The following is a 24,262-nucleotide window of genomic DNA, read 5'->3' on the forward strand; positions in this document are numbered from 1 at the left end:
TTGTGTTGGTCTAAATTCCAATAAAACACAATGGGTTTTGTGATTACATAAGTGTTTGGATGTTTTTACATTTTACAAAGTCTTTCATATGGAGCAGAAAATCCTGACAATGACGTATTGTGATCCGCTCAGTTTGTAAAACTCTTTGCTTAACAGGCTCAGAGGAAAATGTGACTGGATGAACTCTAAGGATCAGACAGTAATTACAAATGTTTTTCTCTTCTTTATGTCTAGTCCTGGCTGAGGATGTATGGATACCTACCCCAGGCCAACCGACAGATGTCCACCATGCGATCAGCTCAGATCCTGTCCAACGCCGTCAGTGACATGCAGCGCTTCTACGGTCTGGAGGTCACCGGTCAGATGGACGCTCAAACCATCAGGTCAGCACCGACAGATCTATACACACAGACCTTCTCATTCATAAAAGCACACAAACCAACGGTTGACTTTACTGTACGGTGTAAGCATAAAAGTACAACTACAATGTCAGGGGCTTAAAGAAAACATAGCAGGGCTTGTAATGTCATACTCCCTTTCATCTTCTCACTTGGGTCCTCCATATTTGAAAAGCTCTCCTTCCTGTTTCTGATTTCTTTGAACCTGCTCAGTGCCATGAAGAGACCCCGCTGCGGTGTGCCTGACAAGTTCGGAGGGCAGATCAAAACCAACGTGCGTCGGAAGCGTTATGCGCTCACTGGACATAAATGGAGCAAGAGCCATCTCACTTACAGGTAACAGAAACAAACTGACTGCTTTAGAGCAGCGAATTCCACAGTCACTTCAGAGTTTTCTTTTATTTTTTAAATATGTCTAAATCACTCTTTCTACCTCTTTGTACCCTTTCAGCATTCAGAACTACACTCCTAAAATCGGAGAGTACAACTCTTACGAGGCCATCCGGCGGGCCTTTAGGGTCTGGGAGGGAGTCATCCCGCTGACCTTTGATGAAATCCCCTACCAGGAAATCAAATATGGACGCAGAAAGGAGCCGGACATCATGATTTTCTTCGCTTCGGGTTTTCACGGAGACAGCTCTCCTTTTGACGGGGAGGGTGGCTTCCTGGCTCACGCCTACTTCCCTGGACCCGGGATGGGAGGGGACACGCACTTTGATGCTGACGAACCTTGGACCATTGGGAACCACAACGTGCAAGGTAATAAATCACGGACTTTAAGGATTTTAGTCATAATGTCTCGTAAATATGATGACCACTGGTAGGTTTGTGCTTTACCAGAGGCATGAAACTGAAAACAGATTCTAAGTTCAAACCTCCTGCATGGATGGGAGAACTCTCTCTATTTTTCTGACATATGTGATCCATTCTGGTTCACACGCTTACGTCTTGTTTACTATTATTCATGGTTGATTTATTTCAAACCAGTAGATGGAAACTCACTTAACTCACATTTTCCTTTTTTGTTGTTTTTGCAACCTTTATTTCTAGCTCACATGACTGGATGGTAACACAGCTTGTGACTAATCTGCACCACTATTCCTGGAGTTCCTTATTGTGTGGCCAATCAATTTTTTGTAAAAATCATGGCTACCAAACCATTAAATCAGTGGGTTGCGGTCTAAAATGTACAAAAGTTTCAGATTCTTTTGCACTTTACAGGACTTAAATCAAAGTCTAACCCTTACCTCGTCTCCTTTAAGCTGTCATGTTGTCATCGACACAACCCCTAAAACTAATTACATTTCCTGATGCAGATGCCAAATCTAGCCTCATGCAGAGCCTGGGGCTTAGAGATTCTTATTTGGGTTTGTGTGCGCCTGTGTGTGTGGGATGTTTCAGAGCTGATCACAGGGACGGTAGAATTAAACAGTAAGTGGGAGAGTGTTCCACACAGGGAGACCTGCAGACCGTTCCCCTTGTTCGGCCACGCTACTTAAACAGCTTTAAAGCAAAGTACAACCAAATTACTGTCTGCCTTGACGCACACGCACACACACGCCTACACACACATTTAATTATGAAATGTTTGCTGCCTTCCAGGAGGGTTATGGATGAAAAGTAGCGCCTTTTCAGAAAGCGTGAGCCTTCTGAGCTGAAGTTGATCCAGAACCTGATTGTGACAGTTTAATGCGAACACATGCAGCCCCTTTTAATAAGCTACAATGTTATTGAAGTCCATTTACTTTATGAACTTTATCACAGAGTGAAACACATTATATAGATTAATTAGACACAAATGGATATTTGGAAACCTTTACTTCTGATGATTTTCCAGTTGTTTCTGATTAAACATGATATTTAAAAGCAGACTATAACACCAGACCAATAAAGACAGAAATGTGGGGTCTATAAAAATATATCTAATACTTGTTGTAATTTCCCAAAGATACTTTTAACCTGACAAACGAGACTCATCATTTTGTATATTCTTATTTATTGAATATGACTGTAGCTTATTTTTCCTTTTTGGTTCCTGCAGTAATTTAGATAATATTGAGCATTATACCAAATTAACATAGTTTCCTCAAATACTTGCCTACAGAGTTAAGAAAAATGAAACTTGATGAACCTGAGTTTGTTTCCTGTTGAAGACTCCTGGTGTTTTGCTCTCAACGTGTTTTGAAAAGTGAATAATGGTGTTATTAAATCAAAGATTAGAGGTGTGAACCTTGTGATGCACAGTGTGACTGATCAGCCCTGCTGGTTTGAACCAAACAACTCCTTCTTTTCATCCAAAAATCCCACGCAGACATCACACAGCTCACTGCTTTTGTACAGCAGGAACAGTTTTGGCAAAACGAGCAGCAGGCTTGGAAAGTCGGATTTGGTTGTCAAGGTGTCGCTTCAGCCTATTCAACTCTGGGAGCACTCTTTTTTTTTTTTTTTTTTTGACAAATGCAGTTCTCTAAGGCAAACTGAGTTAAAATAAAACACCTCAGTGGGGTCAGAAAAAGGTTGATTTGCTTCACTTCCTGTGGTGATTTGAGTTTTTCTGTGTGTTTATTTTAGGTTTCTGTGTCTTTTGAGTCTCCATGTTGTTCTTGATTGTTCCCAGGTGTGTCTCGTTCCCTGATTACCCTCTGTGTGTTTAATGTCACCTGTGTTTCTGTGTCTTTGTCGGGTTCTTGTCAAAACCGTCTGGTCTGATGTCTAGTTGTTTCTAGTTGGATGGTCTTGTTTGTTTTGTCCGTCGTGTTTTCCAGTTGCTACCAGTTGAGGAGCCTCAACTGGTAGCAGTTGAGGCTCCTCTGTGCTGCCTGGATTATTGGACTTTATATTTCTGGAATTCATCATTAAAATCTTCATTTCAACCTGGGTCCTCAGCGTCTGCCTCACCACCCCACACCGCATATCGTGACACTTTCAGCACTTTTTAAATCTTTCTTTTTCTTTTTGAATGTCTGTCTCTAATGAACTCACGAATAGTTCTATCTGCTCTCTATTTATAAAGTTTTAAAAAGATATCTTAAAGAAAGATAAAAAGAACATTTAACCTCATTGGAAGGTTTGTACTATCACCCATTCCTCCACCTTAGCTTTGCTGTTAAGCTGCGGTGAAATTCGTCTTTCATTTGCTTGATGGTAACTCAGACACACAGAAACGGGATTAAGCAGGAACATTAGCTGTGAACTTTTACAACAAATTTTAGCTACAGCAGATGATGTGTCCTGGCTGCATATTTTGCATGTGTTTGCCACTCATTTGAGCAGTTTGAATTTGCTTTTGAGCAAATTTATGACTTGCACTGCTTCAGAATTCCTACAGGACTTGAACATGTCACACTGTGTGACAGTAAGACCTGTCAGAGTGCACAATAGAAGATGTTACTATCATTCAGACAGATCCCGCTGACAGGCGGGTCCACCCATAGACGGCAGGCTGAAGATGCTAATGCACTTATTATTAGAGTCAGACAGTGAGAAAAGGGCGAGGAGGAGATTCAGAGAGAAAGGAGATGGCAGCAGAAGTGAGTGAAAGAGGACAAGAATTAGCTTGATGGGAGCAGCAGTGACACTGCAACATTTTCCTAGAAAATATTAGACGCTGATGTTTGTCATTGGCGGTCTTTAACTTTCTGTAACTGTCACAGTAAATGACAACAGGCCTTTGGATCAAAGCAAGAAATTTTCTTTCACAATGCAATATTTTGCATGCATTGTGCAGACAGGCTCTGATGGACGCCGTTAGCTTCCAGTTACTAGACATAAATTCAGGAGCAATTTCTTGCCGTAACGACATGTAAAAACAAACCAGTTTCTCGTTATGAGGAGAAACCTTTTGTAATATTATGGACTGTGTATTTTGCATTTAGCAAAGCTAATTTCACCATTATTTCACTTTTTTTAAAGACTTTTTTATTTGTCCTTAACTTTCATAACTACTTGACTTTTAAAAATGAATTACATAAAGGGGCAGTATTGGGCAAAAATGACTCCTCTGAGCTTTACTTCATGTTTTAATGTTATTAAATCATCAAAAACAGACCTGAAGTGTTACTTTGTTTCTTCCACGCATGTTTGAGAAGTCCTTTAATCTCCATGGCAACCATTCGACTGTGCTAGACGCCTGGTGAGACCTAGCACTGCCTTCAAGATGCAGCTCCTCCTCAGAGCTGCAGTTTCCAAGCTTCCTCCTAACAGAGCAGCCCTCCACCGTTACTTCCTCATTCAGCTCCTTCAGACTAGCCAGCAGTAATTAGCAAACACCTTGTGGAACTGCACATCTGCTGAGCTCATTATATGAGCTGCTTCAGTGCAGCCTTGGTAAAAATGTTGATAAAGGGTTAACAGAGGAGCCACATTATGATGACTTCTTGAAGGCAGAGCTTCAGAAAGAGCAGGAGTTTTTAAAGAGACAGAGACCCATTTTAAAGGTCTTAAATTAGGAGGTAAAGAGTCTTTTAGGTCATATTTGATATATATATATATATATATCTTAACAGGTATGTATATATACCTGTTAAGGTATATTTAACAGAAATATACCATATTTAAAGAAATGTATTTAAATAACAGTTCTGTTAAGGTATGTTAATGGTGCCTTAATAAATTAATTTGATAATTTCCTGATATTATAATCTGAAATCGTTCAGTTTGATAGAAAAAAAAACCCAGAAGAGAAGAAAACGTAAGGAAGTGAATACTTTATTACATGTACAGCAACACAAGCGAACAGATGGAAGTGGTGAACTTGCATAACTCTGATTTAGCTTCACTAGCCTAACATCTAGCTGTACTGAGACATTTGAGGTTTCCTGTTCTTTTCTGCGTCCAGCTGAAGGGTCGCCACGGTTACCTCACAAAGGCCTCTTTATCTCTACCCAGAGCTCACTCTCTCCTTGTTCGTTCCCAGCTATCTCCTGCACTCTATCTTGTCCGTTGCTGTTCTCCTCCCTGAAGTGTTTGCTGTATCTCAGCATTCCATGAGGACTTGCATGTGACTTGGAAAGTACACAAGGTGGTGGGGGGGCAGGAAAAAAGAGTTGGGGGGGCAATTCTGTGTCCCTGTGTGTGTTTCTGAGAGGAAATGAACAGACAGACCAGATTGTTGTGTTTTATTCTCTGGTGCATGCACAGCAGTGAAGTCACTGTCATTTTCTTTAAAACATGATGTCACTCACACCAGTCTGACCAATCAGTGCAGCTCATTATGGGTCAGACGTAACACTTTGCAAGTTCAAAGTTCATTGGGGTTCACGGCTCCGGGTGAAGAACAAAGAGGCATAGAGTTAGAGGAAATACACTCTGTTGTTTGGCTTCCCTTCAGATATGAACCTACAGGAACATGTTGGAGATAAATGTGTTGTTTACCTTTACGAAACTCTCTCTCCCTCTCTTTTTCTCTCCTTCTCTTTCTGATGTCTTCTGATCTGAGATGTTCAACGTGTACAATGCCTCACTGCAAAAATGCAAAATATTACCAAGCAATTTTGATCTAGTTCCTACTGCATGTATCTTAGTACTCTAGAAATAAAACAAAGCTAAATTAAGAGTAACTTTTCAGCACAATAGGAAGCTTGTTTTAAGTCAATAATTCCTTATTATTGATAAAAAGTACTAGATCCACTGGCAGATTATTTCTCTTATAAAATGACATTTTTCCCATGTAATAAGTGAAATATTCTACCTATGGAACCAGTACTTTTTAATAAATATTAAGGAGTTATTGACTTAAAACAAGCTCCTATAACTTGTTATCTGTAAGTCAGTTTTGTTGTATTTCAAGAGAGATTTGTCCTAGAAATTAGACCAAGAATAATTAGATTCTGTGCTTTTGCAGTGTGCATGGGGTCATTACTTCCTTGACCTGTTTAATGGACAGGAATGTGTGCTGATTCATATCAGCTGTCATTAGCATAGCTGTGTCTGTTTGATCACCGAGAGGAGAAAATAAGGGAACAATCTGTCTTATACGTGACACATACCGATTTCCCTCTTTCTGCCCCAAAAGCTGCACAATAAAAGTAAGTTTTGATTTAATTTCCCTTTGGGATGAATAAAGTAATAAAGTTTTTTTGTTTTTTGAAGCCAAGGAATCTCTTTGTGGTTTCTTTTAGACATCCTCAGCACAGTGGTCAGATCCTGGTTACAGTCTGTCTGCTGACGTGTTCTGTGTTGATCCAGGTAATGACCTGTTCCTGGTGGCGGTCCATGAGCTGGGCCACGCTCTGGGCTTGGAGCACTCCAGTAACCCCCTGGCCATCATGGCTCCCTTCTACCAGTGGATGGAGACGGATAACTTCCAGCTTCCGGACGACGACCGACAAGGCATACAGCAGATCTATGGTAACCCTTTGACCCTTACACTCCACTATTCACTTCATTCTTGTTTAAACTCATACAAGTTCCCTTACAAAAGTATTGGAAATAAGGATTTACAGTATGTACTTCTGGTCGGGTTACGTCAGGATATGCTTTTAGAAAAGTAGAAAAACATAGACCACTCTTAAACATTTATACATTTTGTAGAACCACAAACTAGACGTGGTATATATGACAAATCAATCTGAAGTATGAAGGGGAAACATAATGATGCATTATTATGAAAATGCTTTTAGAAATAAAAAATATAAAGAGTGTGGTGTGTTTTCACCCCACCCCTCTGATCCGTCTTTTGACTACAAATACAACTGCAGGTGTTTTATGGTGAAGATGAGTCAGATTGGAAGGAGTGTTTGAGAAAATCAGTGCAAAGTCTTGCTGCAAATTCTCTATTTGATAGGTCTAGGCTTTGACTAAGCAACTCCAACACATGATATTCTTTGACTGAAACCGCTGCAACTAATTGCTCAACCGTAAGGTTCCCCCATACTTCATTCAAAGTGCAGAAATCAAGGCAACCTCCTCCGGTTCTCCACACCAGACCTGCATGGAAACAATTCCACAGAGGTCTATGCAAAGAGTCCCGAAACGAATCCAGAGTTGGCAATGTTGATATTTGTCTTCCACTATCCGCTTCGTGGATCTGCAGGAGACACGAATATTTATGAGGAGTGTTTGTGTGACACGGTGAGGAATTAAGTACATTTGTAGGATTCTTCACTACATGACTAGTATAATAATAAGACTATCAAATGGCTAAAAACTACTGGATGGACATTGGGACATTATTGGGTTAGGAATATATACTGAAGTCGCAGTGTATGAAACTTCAGTGAACACAAACATTCAGAAACCTTGCGACAACGTGTCAGTTCTAATGAACTATATGGAAGTCTCTATAGTCGCCATTGTTTTTCAACCTCCAGTCATTTGCGTGCATTCTGTCTCCAGCCATGTTCTGATGAGGTTTGACCAGCTTTCCCACAGCATCATGTTACTATGGTGTCACACGGTGAACACGTTGAAGGTGTGTGGACGCAATAGTGAGGCACTGCTTCAGCTTTTAGTATGTTTGATTGTGAGTTGTCTTAACTTCTGTTTTTACATCTTTACAAGCAACAGGAATAAATTAGTCATTTTTAAAGGAGAAGTTTAGTTCTTCAACGTTTTGTAATTTTTTTCCTTACAGTATAAACATGTTTTCCAATGTTTCACAAATTGACGGTTAATAATGATTACTATGATGGATTTCCAAAAAAATAAATACATTTAGTAAATTTATATGCTATGTCATTTATATTGAATTAAATTAGTCATTTCCTCAGGGTGGACAGTATGTCAATAGCAACATATTGTAATAGACATAATCAATCAATCAATCAATCAATGCGTCAACTTTATTGGTGTGGCACCTTTCAGCAACAAGGCAGTTCAAAGTGCATTACATCATTAAAACTCAAAAATAATAAGTCCTATAAACATCATACAATCACTAATTGAGAAACTAGTAACAATAATTACATTTTGAGGAGTGCCATCATTAAGATCATCAATACACATTAGATATGGTTCAATTATTACTGTTAAAAATCAGTTCTAAATGGTTGGGTTTTTAGTCTACATTTAAAGGAACTCAGTGTTTTGGCTGCTTTCCAGTTTTCTGGAAGTTTGTTCCAGATTTGTGGTGGATAAAACAGGAAGGGTCCCGTCACCAGTTTAACAGTATTTCATATATTTAAAACAAAAAAATGAATCAATATTTATCTATCAAATGATATGAAATGCTTATTTGTTTTATTTGTTTTTTGTCCAGCCATAACATTCTTTACATGAAGGAATGGTATGGCATATATGTAAAAGTTGTTAAGTGTTCTGCTTTAACAATCAGTTTCAGCAAGTTAAGGAGAACAGAGAACATACTGATCATCGTCCTGACTCTCTGTGACTCTTTAAAGGTCAACCGAACGGCGTTCCCACTCAGGCACTGCCCACCGTGCCGGCTCGCCGCCCAGATCCCAGACCACCCCAGAACCCACCCCGCCCCAGGACCACCGACAGACCCGACCACTACGGGCCCAATATCTGCGAGGGGAACTTCGACACCGTTGCCATGCTGCGCGGAGAGATGTTCGTTTTCAAGGTAAATTCTTCGACGAAGCTTTAGGTTCAGGTTCGACAGCCGTCTGGACGTGAGGTTTTCATTCCTCGCAGAAAAATCAGAGTTCAGAAATGGAGTCCTTTTAGAGAAAGGACATATGACGCAGCCAAGAAAAGGTCTGCTTTCAATCAGGGCTTTGTGGATTGTAAACTAACAGGCCGGCGCTCTTTTATGAGATACAGGCCCTGCTGGAAGAGTTGGGGGTGTTCAGGTGTTTGCTTTAGGAGTCTCTGGACCCATACAAAACATTTAAAAGGCATTAGACATGAGTAAGCTATTACCTAAGCTCCTCGCTTTGTCTGACTGCTCACTTACAATCCATCCTTCTGTTGTTGGCTGTTTTTGCTCCCAGCTAGATTTTCATATTTCTCACAAGAGATTTTTTTGATACTATGCACTCCAGTCTTGTGGCGGTTTGTTATTATGAATCAGCTGTGCTTCAGCAACACTTACCGGTCACTGATGCAAGAAGTCCGTGGGATTCGTTTCAGGGCTGGAGTTTACAAAAATTTCAGCAACACTTAGCTGTGTTTTGGTGTGTCCAGGACTTATTTGGTGATAGTCTGAGAGCAGCAGCACAACATGAGTAATGGTGTGTTTCAGGGGAGTTGCTGCAGTAGCTGCATCAGTGTCTCAACATTATCCAAGAGCGATTCCACTGGATCCCAGGAAACCGCCGGAATGCAAATGTATCCAAACATAAAGCGAAGAAAGAGTCGTCTCTTGACAAGAGTTGCATAAGAAACGTAGATTTGTAGAGGTCTGTTTCAGAGCGGGTTCCTGCTCCTCCCGACTGACAGATCAGTCTGTGAGCATCTCTTATCTGAGAGGGAAGGTGTGTTTGATGCAGAGCAGCAGACACAATGGCCTGACATCTGGCTGCCTGGACGTTTGCTGCACACAGTCAGTCAGGTCTGTGCTTCAGGGTTTCATCTCAGCCAGCTAACTCCCCTTTCCTGGATTCCATCCAGTGTTGAACGTGATCTGAGGCACATTAAAGTAACTAATAAAGAGAAGTCCTGCCCCTTTTCATACATGGAGCAAAAGCAAAAATCTAAGAAATATTACTGAGTTTGACTTCTTTTGAATAATCATAATTACTTATAGGGAAAATCATTTTTTTAAAATAATTTTGTAGCCAATTCTCAATTTGTTCTTCTGGTGTTTTTTTTTGTTTGTTTGTTAATTACATTTGTTGATTATTTGTTGAAAGTCTGGCAAACACTCATGATGGATTTTTATCAATCTCTGGTAAACAGATGAATTCTTCCTCCTGCGTCCTGCATGAAGGAAGAACCAAGGTGTGCTTGCCAGAAAGAAGCGAGTGTCGAGCATTTTACCGTTTAACAGATCAAGAAGGTTCTCCCACTGACTCACCACTTAGAAACGATCAGACAGTCTTCTGGTGAATGTAGGTCTACTGGAATCAGTAGCGCTTATCTGAGATCTTAATGCCCATAGGCCAAAGTTTTACCAAATGATTGTGTAAAATGGGATAGTGGTGATTTCCATTGTTTTGTGCTGTTGACCTGACAGTGAAAATTACCAAGCACTTTATGAAAAATGCGATGTAGCAGCAGAAAGGGGAGTAATGGGCTGTGATGAAACCATCAAACTGTTATTAGCCTGTCAGTTTTCTGCTGTTGCTGTTTTATTGTCCGTTCTGCTCTCGTTATCCTTTAGCGCTCAGTTTAATTGGCATAACAACAGTAGAGTTTGAACACACTGCTGTGTGTGTGACCTCAGTGCTACAAGAGCTGGTGACCAGTGAAAATTACTGGTCTTGATCTATTTACACCCTTTTAATACAGCGTGTTGTCAGGTTTTATTATATTATTAATTTGTAGTTTCATGGGGTTTGATGTGTTTTAAGGGTGTGAAGACCAACAGAAGCTGTTTTTTCTAGCATGTTCTAAATAATGCGAGGTCTCACACCCGCGATGTTGAACCTTGCAGGGTCGGTGGTTCTGGAGGGTTCGCAGGAACAGGGTTCTGGATAACTACCCCATGCCCATTGGTCACTTCTGGAGGGGTCTGCCCGGCGACATCGATGCCGCTTACGAGAGACACGACGGCCGGTTCGTCTTTTTTAAAGGTAAGCAGAAAGTTCGCAAAGACACACTGAAGCATTAATTCATCAGATTTTTTTAACGCATTAAGATCTGTGTGATTAATTAATCAAAATTAACACATTTAGGTCCTGGACCTAATTTACACCCGGAACTTTTAGATGCATCCCTCCTTCAATACACCTGAGTCAAAGTCTAAAGTAGACCCCAAAGCTAAGCTAACTAACAGTAATAATGATACACTAACACAAACTTCCACAATGTAATATTGATATTTGTTGAAAATGTACAATCCATTTCATTTTAACAGCGGTCTATCAACAAAAAAGTGTCCTACTGTCCATAATCTAAACTACACATCTTTCACTGACATTCTTTGAAAAGCTTATGAACCTTCTGGTTTCCCTCTAAGAGAACTAGAGTACGTAATGTATTCTGCATAAATCTTCCTCAGCACTGCCTGTTATTTTTACTGTCAGTCTCAGAGAGCAGATAGCATTTTATAGCTCTCAATGGAAGTTGCTGAATGAAAAAGGAAGCGTTTAGCCCTCAGCTCTGCCTCACTCTGAAGGACTGCGTGCTTTGGGGGAAGCTGTTGATAATGAGCAGAATGATGTCATTGGCGAGCCTCTTGGCGTGACACTTGGCTACGAGCCATTAGTGAAGGAAGGGCCAGACAAGGAGAAAAGGCCCTGGGCAGAAAGTCAGACCTCACAGCTCAATATGAAGAAGGGACGTATATTCCTAGAAAAAAAAAAACAAAACAAAAAAACGCCCCTCCGATCAGTCAGTGTTACTTTTCTTTGCAGTCACTGCAATCAGTTTTCCTTTTATGCTTACGTTTATGTGAAATGCACCAAGAATAATGTAAATACCAATTACTGCTCTACATCTTGTGGTGACTCGGTTAGCAAACATTTTGCTGCATTTGAGAACATTTGTACATCAGGCACCAATAAAATTTATTGTCAGTAATGTCAACTGTCAGTCTGAATTTCACTGATTGTTTTTCAACTTTATGGATTACAGACTCATTGATTTTTCTCTTGCTGGCCCAACTGAACTGCATCATTCCTCATTGTAACTGCAGCAAACGTACCCAATTTGTTACCCCCAGTTTATACCCACACTCTACTATTTCATTCTTTCATACTTTCATATCAGAAAACAGTGGGCTCATAGACTATGACAGATTATTTCCCCTGATCAGAATAGCTCCAAGCAACTTCCTGCTGGTAGATCTTACCCTACTGACAGGAAGTGGCCACATTTCTGTACAGTAGACAACGACAATGACTTTGAAGCATCAGTTGAAATGTCCTCTAACAGGTGGAAATTGACACATTGAGGGTACAAAATGTCCCATAGCAGACAGCTCTATCTTGTACTCAAAAAAGTGTTTTGAAATGGCAGAGGGCCAAAACGACCAGCTCCCTGATATATTTATGCATTAGTCAGCTTGCCAAGACAAAACCTACTAGGCTTGTAGAGGGATGTTCGAAAATAAAGATACGATACTCAAATTTCACACTAAATATTATATACTATTTTCAATACCATGGCAACATTTTTTATAGGCTAAATGAGGCAATCCTTTAACCTCTCTAATTAGCTCAAAACCAAAACATAGGTGAGAATTCAGCCCCTCTTTTAGAAAAATACACGATTAAAAAGTGTCACTTTGTTATTCGTCTAAACAGTTGACAAGATACTTTGTGTAAGTGATAATACTGACCTTTTTAAGTTGCTTTCAAAGGTCCGTGTCACTTGTAGTGTTAACTTGTAGCATCACGGATTAAATTTTTTTCCTGTTTGTCTAATTTTGACGACTGAAAAACATTGCGTTTGTATTTTCTGGATGCATTTGTGAGGAGCTGCTACAGAAAGAAGTTGCTAAATTTGGGTAAATGAGAGTGGGTCATTCTATATGGATTGTAATGTAAATTAGTATCTTTTGAAGAATAAATCTTTCTAGAATTGATTACATTAAAATATCAAAATGATCATAATGCAGGAACTGAGCACCTCCACCTTAAAACTTAATGTTGTTAAAACAGTAAAATCATTCTTTCAGTCAGAGTAAAGCTGTAGTCTGACAGAAGACCAGCTGCTCCTCATGTATAATTACTAACCAAACCCAAACTTCTTACTCAAGGATGCCTTACTCGTTGAGGTGTTTTCTGAGTACCTAACAACACATCATTTGGTCATTTTTATAATGTACAAACTTGTATAAAGGCTGGGCTTCTGTGACTGTTCTTGACTTGAATTACCAGAAATGCATGGATGAGCACATGTATTTTTAAGCCTATCCCAGTACAAAAAAGCTCGCATCGGCGCATAAGTTTTCTATATATGTCAAAGTACCTGAGGTTATGCAGGTTATATTTGCCTGTGAAAGAAAACTACCCTGATTTGTTTTCCTCCTTTCTCCCACTGTCTTAATCAGGAAACAGATTTTGGCTCTTCAGGGAGGCAAACCTGGAACCGGGCTACCCTCTCGATCTGGTTGATTACGGTCGAGATATTCCCTACGACCGGATAGACACCGCAATCTGGTGGGAACCGTCCGGCTACACTTACTTCTTCCAAGGAGACAGGTAAAGTAGCCTTCAGTCTGTCAGTGATGCATTTACATAAAACGCATCACCATCCATAATGCATAGACAACATATACACCTCATTGTGCAACCAGAAGCAAAACCTTTTTTCTGCCATTGTTGTTTAGGTACTGGCGCTTTGATGAGACGTCACAGTCTGCTGACAGAGGCTACCCAAAGTCAATCGATGTCTGGGACTCTTCAGTGCCCTCTTCTCCCAAGGGGGCCTTCCTTAGTGATGATGGGGGTGAGCTGAGACAGAATGAGATAATTTATCCTGTGTGTGTGTTTGTGTCTATGAGTGGAAGTGCCTGTAGCAGAATGAGACACACCTGAAACAAAGAATCAGGGTGTGGTAAAGTCTTGAGCGATGGTTAGTTAATATCGACAGTGTTCCTGCTGAAAGTGAAAAAGATAAACATGTCATACTGTCGTGCTTTTTATGGTGACACATTCTGATGCTTTTGCATGTTCCAGCATACACCTTCTTCTATAAGGGCACCAAGTACTGGAAGTTTGATAACCAGCGTATGAAGAGCGAACCAGGCTATCCCAAGTCCATCCTGAGAGACTTCATGGGCTGCAGTGTGGACGTGGATCCCGACAAAGACACAGACTCTGGACGCAAATACCCAGACCTAAACCGTCCACCATTCAACCCAGACGTGGGCCGTGATGCTGACAAGGGCAAAGGACGGGATGGGACAGACCGCGAAGGCACAGACTCTGACAAGGGCAAAGGCTCGGACAAGGACAAGGACAAGGACGAAGATTACATTGAGGGTCGGGAAGAAGACACCAATGAGGTAGACGTGGTGCTGAAGGTGGACGACAGCGAGGAACGAACCATGAACATTTTGATGGTGACCATCCCTCTGGTCCTGGTGATGTGCATCCTAGGATTGATCTACGCCATCATCAACACACTGCAGAGCAAAGGGACGCCACGGCTGCTGGTGCACTGCAAGCGCTCCCTTCAGGACTGGGTGTGACCCTTGGCTTGAGGAGGCTCTGAACTTCACATACCTCCCCTCCTCTCACTCAGACCTCTTTCTGGTGATCCATCTGTGCTCAGTGGTTCCTGCAGCTCTTAGTAAATGTGGCCGTAGATCCATCCTGATCCAGTACTGATAAAAACTACAATCGAACGTAAATTATGTCTTACATTTAGAGACACTGATACACCACCTTAACCACCTCCCTTCGCCCATGGTGCTCTACAGTGCGTTGACTGTAGTCTATTTATGACAGAACTTTGCACATTTTTTCTTTTCATGTTGTTTTGTTTTGGTTCCTTCTGTGTGAGACTTCATGTTGTTATTATTAGTTCATAACCAGGAAAGCTGTTCTGCTCTCTGTCTTCTCTGCAAGGCCCTCCTCTTTCCCCTGAATCTCAACGGGGCTTTCTGTTTGAGGTTATCGTAACATCTGCTTATGTCATCTCACAAAGGGTTAGCAAGCCTGTGTAGACAGAGCACTGGGTTTGAAGCTTGGTTGATAATCAATTCTGTCGTCACATTTAGATGCTTGTCTGCAGTGTAGTGTGTCAAAGTTATGCTGCTGGGTTTAACTGGAAATGGTTAACACAGTTTCAGCTGAAATCTGGGAAATTTTTGTATCTCACGTGAGGCTTTGCTCAAACCCTCTGAGTCAGGCAGTTACAGGACAGGTGTTTTCCAGGGTGGATTTGGATTTTTCTTACATGATTGATCACTTTAGTCCCCCGCAACCCAAAAAAAGGTTCAGACCTGCTCATCTGCTCAACAAGGTTGTTGAAAGAACCAGGTGGAGACTTTGGTGAATCCATGGATTTCCATTTTTTTTTGGTGTTGAAACGATGAGTGGCCTAGTTCATACATAGCCACTGTCTGTGCTCTTGAAATCACAATGGAGGAGCTGTGGGCTGCATTACATTTTAAAGGTCACAACTGGCAGGAAATGGTGAACAGCGTCAAAGAAAACAGGAGCTAAATTAATTTTGGGTGATAAATTTAGCTGTGGTTGTCATCCTTAGTTTTGACGTGACGTTGTTGGTATCGTCCCCTCCAAAGGCTTAGTTCAATTTCTTTTCACCATTTCTCTAATAACTTTAGTAAAAATAATGGGAGTAGGGAGACTGTGAGTTATACTAGATAAAATCTCAGAATATAATGAGTCACTTGTTGACAGTCACTGCCAAACATATTGTACATCCCATTTGTGCAAGCATATTGAGCCGAATATCACCATCTTGTAGTTTGTTGAATAGGAACACACAGAAATAACAAAATCACAGCAAAAATCACAATTATGTTGTGTAATTAATTCATTATATTCAATCAACTTTGGTTAATTTCAGCTTTTCACTTGTCATCTGTCTTCAGCCAAAAAAGATATATTTGTGCTGTTCATCTGCTAGATTTAAAAAAAAGAAAATCGTCATACAAACAAAAACTATCAGTCGTAGTTTCTGCTATATTTCCTCATAAAACCAACACAGTTCAAGCAAAGTTTAACACCTCTAGCTTTCAACTAGGAGGATTCTACTTTATATGGTCATAGCTGTAAAAAATAAAAAGTGTGCAAAACACATCCACTTGTTGTATGCTAACGTCTGTTAGCTTGTTTTAGCTTCACATCTCATTAGTTCCTCAAAGTGAATCAGAAAAGCTTCACTGTGCCAGTAGTTCTCCTAACCTCCACAGTCAATATTAGGGTAGGAGCAAATTTTATTTGCGACAGATCTCTTGCATCATCTAAAGCATGAAACAAACATGCTAATCAGATTAAAACTCTAATATTTATATGGTCTTTTTGGAAAGCACTGGCATTCATCTGCTTTTCTCTATAGTGATGATTAAATTACAGATCTACAATCTCATAATATAGAAATCATGACTTAAAATAAGATTCAGGTTGCAGTAAACGTTGAGTATTATCAAGCACAGCTTAGCATTCCTGCTTTAGCTGCTTCTCAGCTGGCTGGACCATACAGTACTTCTTCCCATATATGGGAACACATATAAAGACTTCTCTGTCCTACAGGATAAACAGAGTCAAAGGAGAACCTGTTCCCTTTACATTCAGGACAGGCTTATCATCAGTCTGCCTCTTCTGTGTCAACAATTAGGAATTTCCTTTGTGCTGTACACGAGGGGGAGTATTCATTATCTGAGAGAACCTTAACCTTAAACCGTAGCAGGGCCCAGCTAATGTTCCACACACTCCCAAACAGCCTGTCTGTCCAGCACAAATCAAGAATGATGACCTGCCATCTTGGTGTCAGAATAGTGGGGTATCTGGACACACCAGGGTGGGCTCATGTGAGCACAGGCTAATCCTCCTCATGAAAAACAGCAGGTGTGCACAAAATGCCGTTAACCCCCTGGACCTTTCTCTTAAACCCTTAAGTTCCCTCGTATCAGAAAGCTCATTGCTCCTTTTTCATCTTGCAAGAACAAAGGATGAAGCCTTTGTGAAGTAGTCATTGGATCAGCCCTGCAGGGCAAATTAAACATGTCAGTAAGTGTGAAATTGCTTATTTTGCCTCTGCTCTGTGGCAGCTGAATTAGATTTTTAGATAAAGTGAAGCTCTATTCACACTTTGAAAGGAAGACTGCTAACCAAAAAAACCTTCCATATGTTACGGTTTGTTTTGTCTCTTGACATAAAAACTGACTTATTAAAAAAATGACTAATTCAGGTTGTGAAATGAGCTTACAGTTTGGTGTTAGTATCTCCACTGTCACATTGTGGTTTAGTGGTAAATCTGAGTTGTGGTTCTCTGAAAGAAATTGTTCCTTATCACTCTGATTTAGCATCTAAAGGTGAGTCAAGCTGTTGGGTCAAGCTTGACGGCAAAGGAAGAAAGGCTTATCTATAAGGAGGGAGCATGGGGAGTGCTGGGTGGAGCTTGGTCAGGTTGCTCAGATGTAATTGGGGGGTGTCTGACTGTCCTACAGCTGAAACAAAGGAGGGGGGAGGGGACGGAGGAAAGGACGTTGACTTTGCCTCCCTGAGGCTACAAAGTGAGGATCTCAGCAATAACGAGGGCTGAACGGAAGAGGAGAAGAAGAAGAAGGAGAGGCCATGGGAGGCAGATTTGTCTGAAATTCTACCAGCATCCTGAAAACTCACAGTCACTAAGAGATTTATTCTAGAAGTCTCTCACACGCTGCTTAAGTAAACCCACTTCCTGTATACTGTTTGCACTTTTTCACATTTTGTCACACTCCAATTACAAACTTCAGCATCTTTTTGGTATTTGATGTGACAGACCATCACAAAGTAAATCTGGAACCTCGTCATGCTACTGATGTCGATGTACGGAGGAACAACATTTTGCTGCAGTTACAGCTTCAGATCTTCTGACCACCAAGTGGGAATCTCTAAGGACTAAAATGTTTGCGTATCAACAACAACAAAAAAAAAAATTAACCTAAGTTTTAAATCATATAACAATAAATTATTGTAAAACATGTAGACATTTGTGGTTGCAGCACAACAAAATGTGCAAAGGTTGAAGAGGAAGGAATAGGTTTGGGTCTGTCCGTTGACCCTGAGCCCCACTGCAGTGTTAAGGTGAAGACTTATGTTGGTTGGACACTTCAACAGTTAACAGGACACTCAGCCTGACAAGAACCTGCAGATTGATCTAAGGCAAGTCAATCCTGGTTGCTTAGAAATGGTGTCCTGTGTCCATCTCTCCTCCCTCTCATCATTAGTAAGTTGTCAGAGGGAGTGGTTGGCGGACGCAGCTAATCAGCGCTAAAAGCACCGTCCTCTCCTGTCCTCCCCTCCCATTGGTCCAGCTGGGACATCTGTGAGTACTCAGACATCCCAGTGTCTGGACAGGCTCAGAAAGTGCACACTCACCGCATTAGACACTAAGTAGCAGATAGAGTTCATCAATCTGCCTTTCCTGTGACCTCCAAACAACCACTTTAAAGAGCAGAGAGCCAGCAGAAAGCCGATGCGCCTCAGAGATCGCCGCGCTCTGCCAGTTTCAGCAGCTTCTCTTTGTTCCGTCCCGCTCATTGTCTCTGGACACCAAGCGCCAGAGAAATATCGAAGGAACTCTTGTCAGAGGTGATTGATGCGCGTGTTGAAGTGTTCAGTTAATCAGCTCTACTCTCCATCAGCAAGCTCTATTTTCTGATAGTAAATCTCCCACCCCCTCTGCCTGCCCGGCCCTGGAAGCCCAGGGGAATCACCACAACAACAATGGCCTGCTCTCTTCCTCTCTCTCTCTCTCTCTCTCTCCCCTTCCTCCATTTTTCTCTCCTTCTCTTTGGATGCATACTCGCACAAAAACATTATTGTCTCCCTCAATCCAACCTCAGCCCACCTTCCCTTTAGGAAACCGGTCCGGCCTTTTTTTAGATCAGCTGTGACGAAATTTGTTTAAACAAACACTCTACCTGTCAGCTCTGTTGCTTTCCTTAAGGCCCCGACCAGTAAGCAGTCGGTTCACTATGAGGGTCTCAGATGGAAGGCTCGGACATGCTGAGCTGTCATGAGTCTCAGGATGTCTCTGTGTAAACACGGCATGCTGAGCGTTCCTGGCTCAGCCCCGACCGCCCAGCTTTCCTCTGATTCCATTCCACCGTTATTTAGAAGGCAGCAATTAGAGGCGGACCAATCGGAGATCGGTACCTGATATCCAGCTTCCGCTACGCTGTGGTCTGCTGTTTTTGGCAAACCTCAATTTTAATAATCTATTCGCATTTCTCATTTATTTTATTGGGGTTTTTTTTTGTTTTTTTTGGGGGGGGGGGCTGTCCCAAAAACGGTGCATGTATATGTAGCCACTTCCAAGTATAAGGGGTTTGTTGAGCCAACGCCTCACCATGACGTCTGCTCTGATGGCACAAAAATGGTCTGGATACTTAAGAGTTTCATGACTAGTTGTTAAAACACACCTTTACTGTTCTTAGCATTGCATTTGTAGCAGCTTCTGTTTGTTCCCTAGCAAATCTAGACCCTGACATGTCCAAAAGCTTGCCAACATTTCCTTTGGTTCATGTGGCTCTCATTCACTAGAAGCTCAGCAGGAGGAAGGATGATAAGATAAGAGGACAACATGCAGCACATGGGTCAAGAGTCCAGTCCAGAACAGCTCTATCACTGAGCCACATGATGCCTCAACGTTAATATTTCTGAATTCAGATTGTTCCACAACTCAGAGTGGTTCAAACATCAATCAGCTCAAACGTCTCCACAAGTCAAAACGTTTCCTTTTAATCGTCTTCATTTGCCTTTTATTCTTCCTCCAATTTTATTTCTAAACATTTCACTGACAATGAAGGTAAACAACTGACTCTTCTTCTGTCAGTTGCAACTTCCACGCCAAAGAGTGTTGTTTGTTGGCATGACCAGGTAGCGCTGGTGTCCAGTGCATTGACCGGTTATCAGCCGGTTTCTCTGTGCAGCTCTGTCTTTGTCATCACACCTCCGCTGAAGACGGATGGACAGCAAAGGATCCGAAGAACATACTGCCTCACTTTTCACTTAGGTCAGCTTTTGTAGTCTAGATTGGTTGAGCCCCAGAGGACTGCGGTTTGTCCAGATCCTCCTGTTTTCCCAGAATGCCCCTCAGCTTGCTCACTGAGCCCATTCACTTGGAAACCACTCATTTTAAATGGCCACTCCACTAACTCTCCATGGGAATGGAACAGAAACGAAGGCTTCCAAATGACTTTCAGAGCCTTGAGAGTGCAACAGATGAGTGATCATCGTGCCTCTTAAGGACACTCAAGACTGTTGGGCAGGTGACCTAATAAAACTGCCTCTATCCTCTAGTTGCAGCTACAGTAGAGACTGGCTTCACGCCGTTTGACTCTTTGTTTCTGTTTTCTGTAAAATAAAGAATTTCAGTTTCATCTCTGCTGGGATGAAACGATGAGGAAAATGTGTTTTAATTTCATTGTTTATAGCATTCCAATGAATATTTTGGATGTGTTTTTATTTTCTTAGATTTTTTTTTTTTTTTTACATTTGTGTTGTGTTCAATTCTAGTTTAGTGTGTTAACAAGCCATGCTGGACATGTACACATTAAAAAGAGCTCTGAGAAAAGGAAGAATGGTTTTCTAAGCTTTTTTTCTTGTTTGTGGAGCAGCTGAAGCAGCAAAAATGCTTCAGGGCTTATCAGAAGAAACTACGATTCACACACACATACACACACACGCATACACGCACACACACACACAGAGCACACACCCTCCTCTCTTCCTGTGGTGAGGTCACTGTCCAGGAGGGCCCAGCTTCCTGTCTCACACGGGACAGGCAGCAGAATGGTCTTGTAGGCAGTGGAAGCTCTACGGTGGGGGTGAAACAGGCTGGCAGGATGCCAGGAAGCTACATGAGCTGAGAGGAAGTCAGCGAGCCGCTGAAGCAGCCTGTAAGAAACCAAAACGACACAGGAATCACCCTGAGAGGAAATCCATTGTTTGCTGCTCCACTGAGGGTTTTATCCCAACACTGGAACTGCAACACGGAGCAGCAGAGTTTGATTAATTGTGCAGTAAAAGAAAAAAATACCTTGTTTGACCTGGTTGTCTAATAGTCATGTCAAATTCTTCCTTTGTCTTCATGTGAATCCCTCAGAGAATCATCTGACTAATAGAGGAGTGTGTCAGGAGGCTCCCGTGTCTCTGTTCAGGGCTAACAATCAAAATAATCGATGGAAAATTTACCCATTTTAATTGTCATTCTTCCCAGAAAATAAAAATCAATCACTACAAAACAAACAAATAAACAAACAAAAAACACCATGAAATAAAAACATTACTGTGACGTGCAAAGATATTAAAAACCTTTTTAAATTTTGTCACATGGACATAATTCAGAAATTACCTATCTATCTAACTGTCTGTCTGTCTGTCTGTCTACGTAGATACCCATTACATGTATGGATGTATGTATGGATGGATGGATGGATCAAAGTTTCTGGATATTATGTACTTTATGTTATTCATGTTACAAATAAGTGGTTAACCAAGCAAAAATAAAAAAATATATAGATGAAAGGGATGTAAAAAAAAAAAGCTTTTTTATGAATAACAATATAAAGTCTAATCTACTGACAAAAGGAAGTATGACCATATAGAAAAAAGTTAAGCTTCCAATCATCAGAGATAACATTTAAAAGCTCTTGTGGAATCAAATGTTTTGTGGAAATCTCAGCATAAATAAAATGATTGTGTTGATCAAATTTAGGAACTTATTATTTGACCTAAGAAAACCATTCCAGAATTATATAGTTTTCACCAATCTGCATCCTTTTGCAAAACTGAACGGGAACACGGAGGCTGAGAAGCACCAGACATTGATAAGCAGAGACTCCTAATGATTCAGGATCCTAACAACGCCGATGATGCAGTCAGAGACCCCCAGGCTGTACCCACACCTTCAGTTCCTGCCGACCAGGAGCAGCAGGATTGGGAGGAAAAAAGTGTGTAAGACCCCCACTGGTAGCTGATACCAGAGTCTCCTCCACCCCAACATCAATCCTCTATGTCTCCTTAGTACTTTACTGAAATGGAGGAGCAGGAGGAGGACACTGCAGGGCGGTGAACCCAGCCTCCAAGGAAAGGCAAGGCAATTTTATCTGTATAGCACATTTTCAGCAACAAGGCAATTCAAAGTGCTTTACTTGATTAAAAGAAAAATAAAGCTACAAATGAGCAAAAAAGCATTTTATTACACTGGGAAAGTGAGGGGAAAATGATGACAGGCTTAAAAACAGACAATGATGTGCCAGACTGTTAATCGAAGGAAACTAAAGAAATGCCTTTTTGGCCTTGATTTAAAAGATGACAGTGTTTCAGCTGTTTTGCAGTTTTCTGGAAGTTTGTTCCAGATTTGTGGTGCTAGTAGAAGCGGAATGCTGCTTTTCCTCTTTTGTTTCTGGTTCTGGGTGTGCAGAGCAGAACCAGAACCAGAAGGCCTGAGACAGGGGACCCCAAAGTGAGAACCGGCATCCTGCATGTTCTCTCCCTGGTGATAGTAACAACCTTCAGCAGGTCAATGTTCTTCTTAGGCCTTCTAATGAGCCATCATTTGATCCAGGTGCGTTAAACCAGGGAGAGAACTAAAACATGCAGGATGCCAGCCCTCCAGGACCCACGTTGGGCACCACTGACAGGGGTGTCAAACTCCAGTCCTCAAGGGCCGCTGTCCTGCAACTTTTAGATGTGCCTCTGCTGCTCCACACCTAAATAGAATAATTAGGTCATTAGCAAACCTCTGGAGAACTGATCTACACAGGGAGGAGGTCATTAAGTCATTTAATTCCAGTTTTGTACTGGTGGCGCATCTAAACACTGCAGGACAGCGACCCTGGAGGACTGGCGTTTGAGACACCTGCTTTATAATGTTACATTATTAAATGATGTGAAGAAGTTGTTGTAATCAATGTGATTAAAGTTAAGTACATGGATGAGTTTCTCTAGATCTTGCTGGGACATTAGTCCTTCAGTACTGGCAATGTCCTTCAGGTGATAGGAGGCCGACTTTGTAACTGCCTTCATGTGTCTCTGAAGGTTCAGGTCAGAGTTCATCACTACACCCAGATGAAAGCCTGATTTATAGCTTGCAGCTGCAGTAACTGTAGCTGTGCGTTGACTCTAGATGGTTCCTCTTTAGGTCCAAAAATAATAACTTCAGTTTTGTTTCAGTTCAGCTGGAGAAAGTTTGGGCACGTCCACACATTTATCTGTTCAGTGATTGGATGGGTTCAGAGTCACCTGATGACATCGTAATGTAGAGTTGTGTATCATCTGCATAACTAGATGACTTTGTGATCATTAACCCACTCTGACTGGATGCTGAAGGTAATTGTACATTAGGAAGACCTGTTAGTATCTGAGCTTTAACCTCTTGTTTGATATCTTTAGATGTTGCTTCAGTATTTCCACATTTCCTCATGACACCATCTATTTTAGGATGTGTGCCATTTCCTCCTGCAGCAAAGCAGCCTCACAACGTGATGCTGCCACCCCCACACTTCATAGTTGGGATGACGTTCCCAGGTTTACAATCATTAATGTTTCTTTTTTCCAGACATAATGACCAGTGGAACTGGTCTGATGTCCTGTGGTTTCAGCAAACCACAGGACATTTCTCCAAAAATGAAGGCTTTTGTCCCTTTGCAAGCTGCAGCCTGGCTTTTTAATGTTTCCTTTGGGATGATGACTTCTTCCTCTCTGAGTGGTCTGTCGGTCCAAGTCAGAACAGGATGTGCTTCACTCTGTCTCAACAACTTCAGCCTGCGTCTTAACAAGGTCACCAAGTCATCTGGTAAACAGGACAGTAGTCACTCTATATGTAAACGTTAAATTTTGAAGATGTTATATCCCTGACAAATTCTTTCTCTCGTTATTGTGCCATTGAGCAAATAGAAATAATTTTGGTAATCCTAAAAAAACCTAAAACAAAAGAGAGAATTTTGATCTGGTTTACCTTCAGACAGATAGAAAAAAGGTGTGCATGTCTTTCCGTTTGAAGCGTTCCTGCTCCGGTTGTTAAAAGGCACACAATGCACAACGCTGTTATTGCTTGCAGCCTTCTCTTTACTCTAGGTTGAAAATTAACTTTCATTCAGTTCCATGACTCTTGTTTCCGGCACACGATCACACACAAAACAGAGGCAGTTAACTGCTAGCTGGTGCAGC

At 41.3% G+C, this 24,262-nt stretch overlaps 1 protein-coding gene across 2 annotated transcripts in view; it reads left to right on the forward strand.

The window, feature by feature from the left end:
• Positions 1-20,667, forward strand: part of mmp15b (matrix metallopeptidase 15b) — a 30,812-nt gene extending 10,145 nt beyond the window's left edge. For both annotated transcript variants that reach the window (XM_044142056.1, XM_044142066.1), the window contains exons 2-10: positions 235-383; positions 612-734; positions 850-1,157; positions 6,585-6,746; positions 8,738-8,922; positions 10,897-11,035; positions 13,459-13,609; positions 13,738-13,856; positions 14,087-20,667. In XM_044142056.1, the coding sequence (XP_043997991.1) occupies positions 235-383; positions 612-734; positions 850-1,157; positions 6,585-6,746; positions 8,738-8,922; positions 10,897-11,035; positions 13,459-13,609; positions 13,738-13,856; positions 14,087-14,601 (1,851 nt within the window). In that variant the 3' untranslated portion in view covers positions 14,602-20,667. The remainder of the gene's footprint in view (positions 1-234; positions 384-611; positions 735-849; positions 1,158-6,584; positions 6,747-8,737; positions 8,923-10,896; positions 11,036-13,458; positions 13,610-13,737; positions 13,857-14,086) is intronic.
• The last annotated feature ends 3,595 nt before the right edge of the window (positions 20,668-24,262 follow it).

The sequence above is a fragment of the Gambusia affinis genome, linkage group LG02 (genome assembly GCF_019740435.1).
Source record: "Gambusia affinis linkage group LG02, SWU_Gaff_1.0, whole genome shotgun sequence".
Lineage (NCBI taxonomy): Eukaryota > Metazoa > Chordata > Actinopteri > Cyprinodontiformes > Poeciliidae > Gambusia > Gambusia affinis.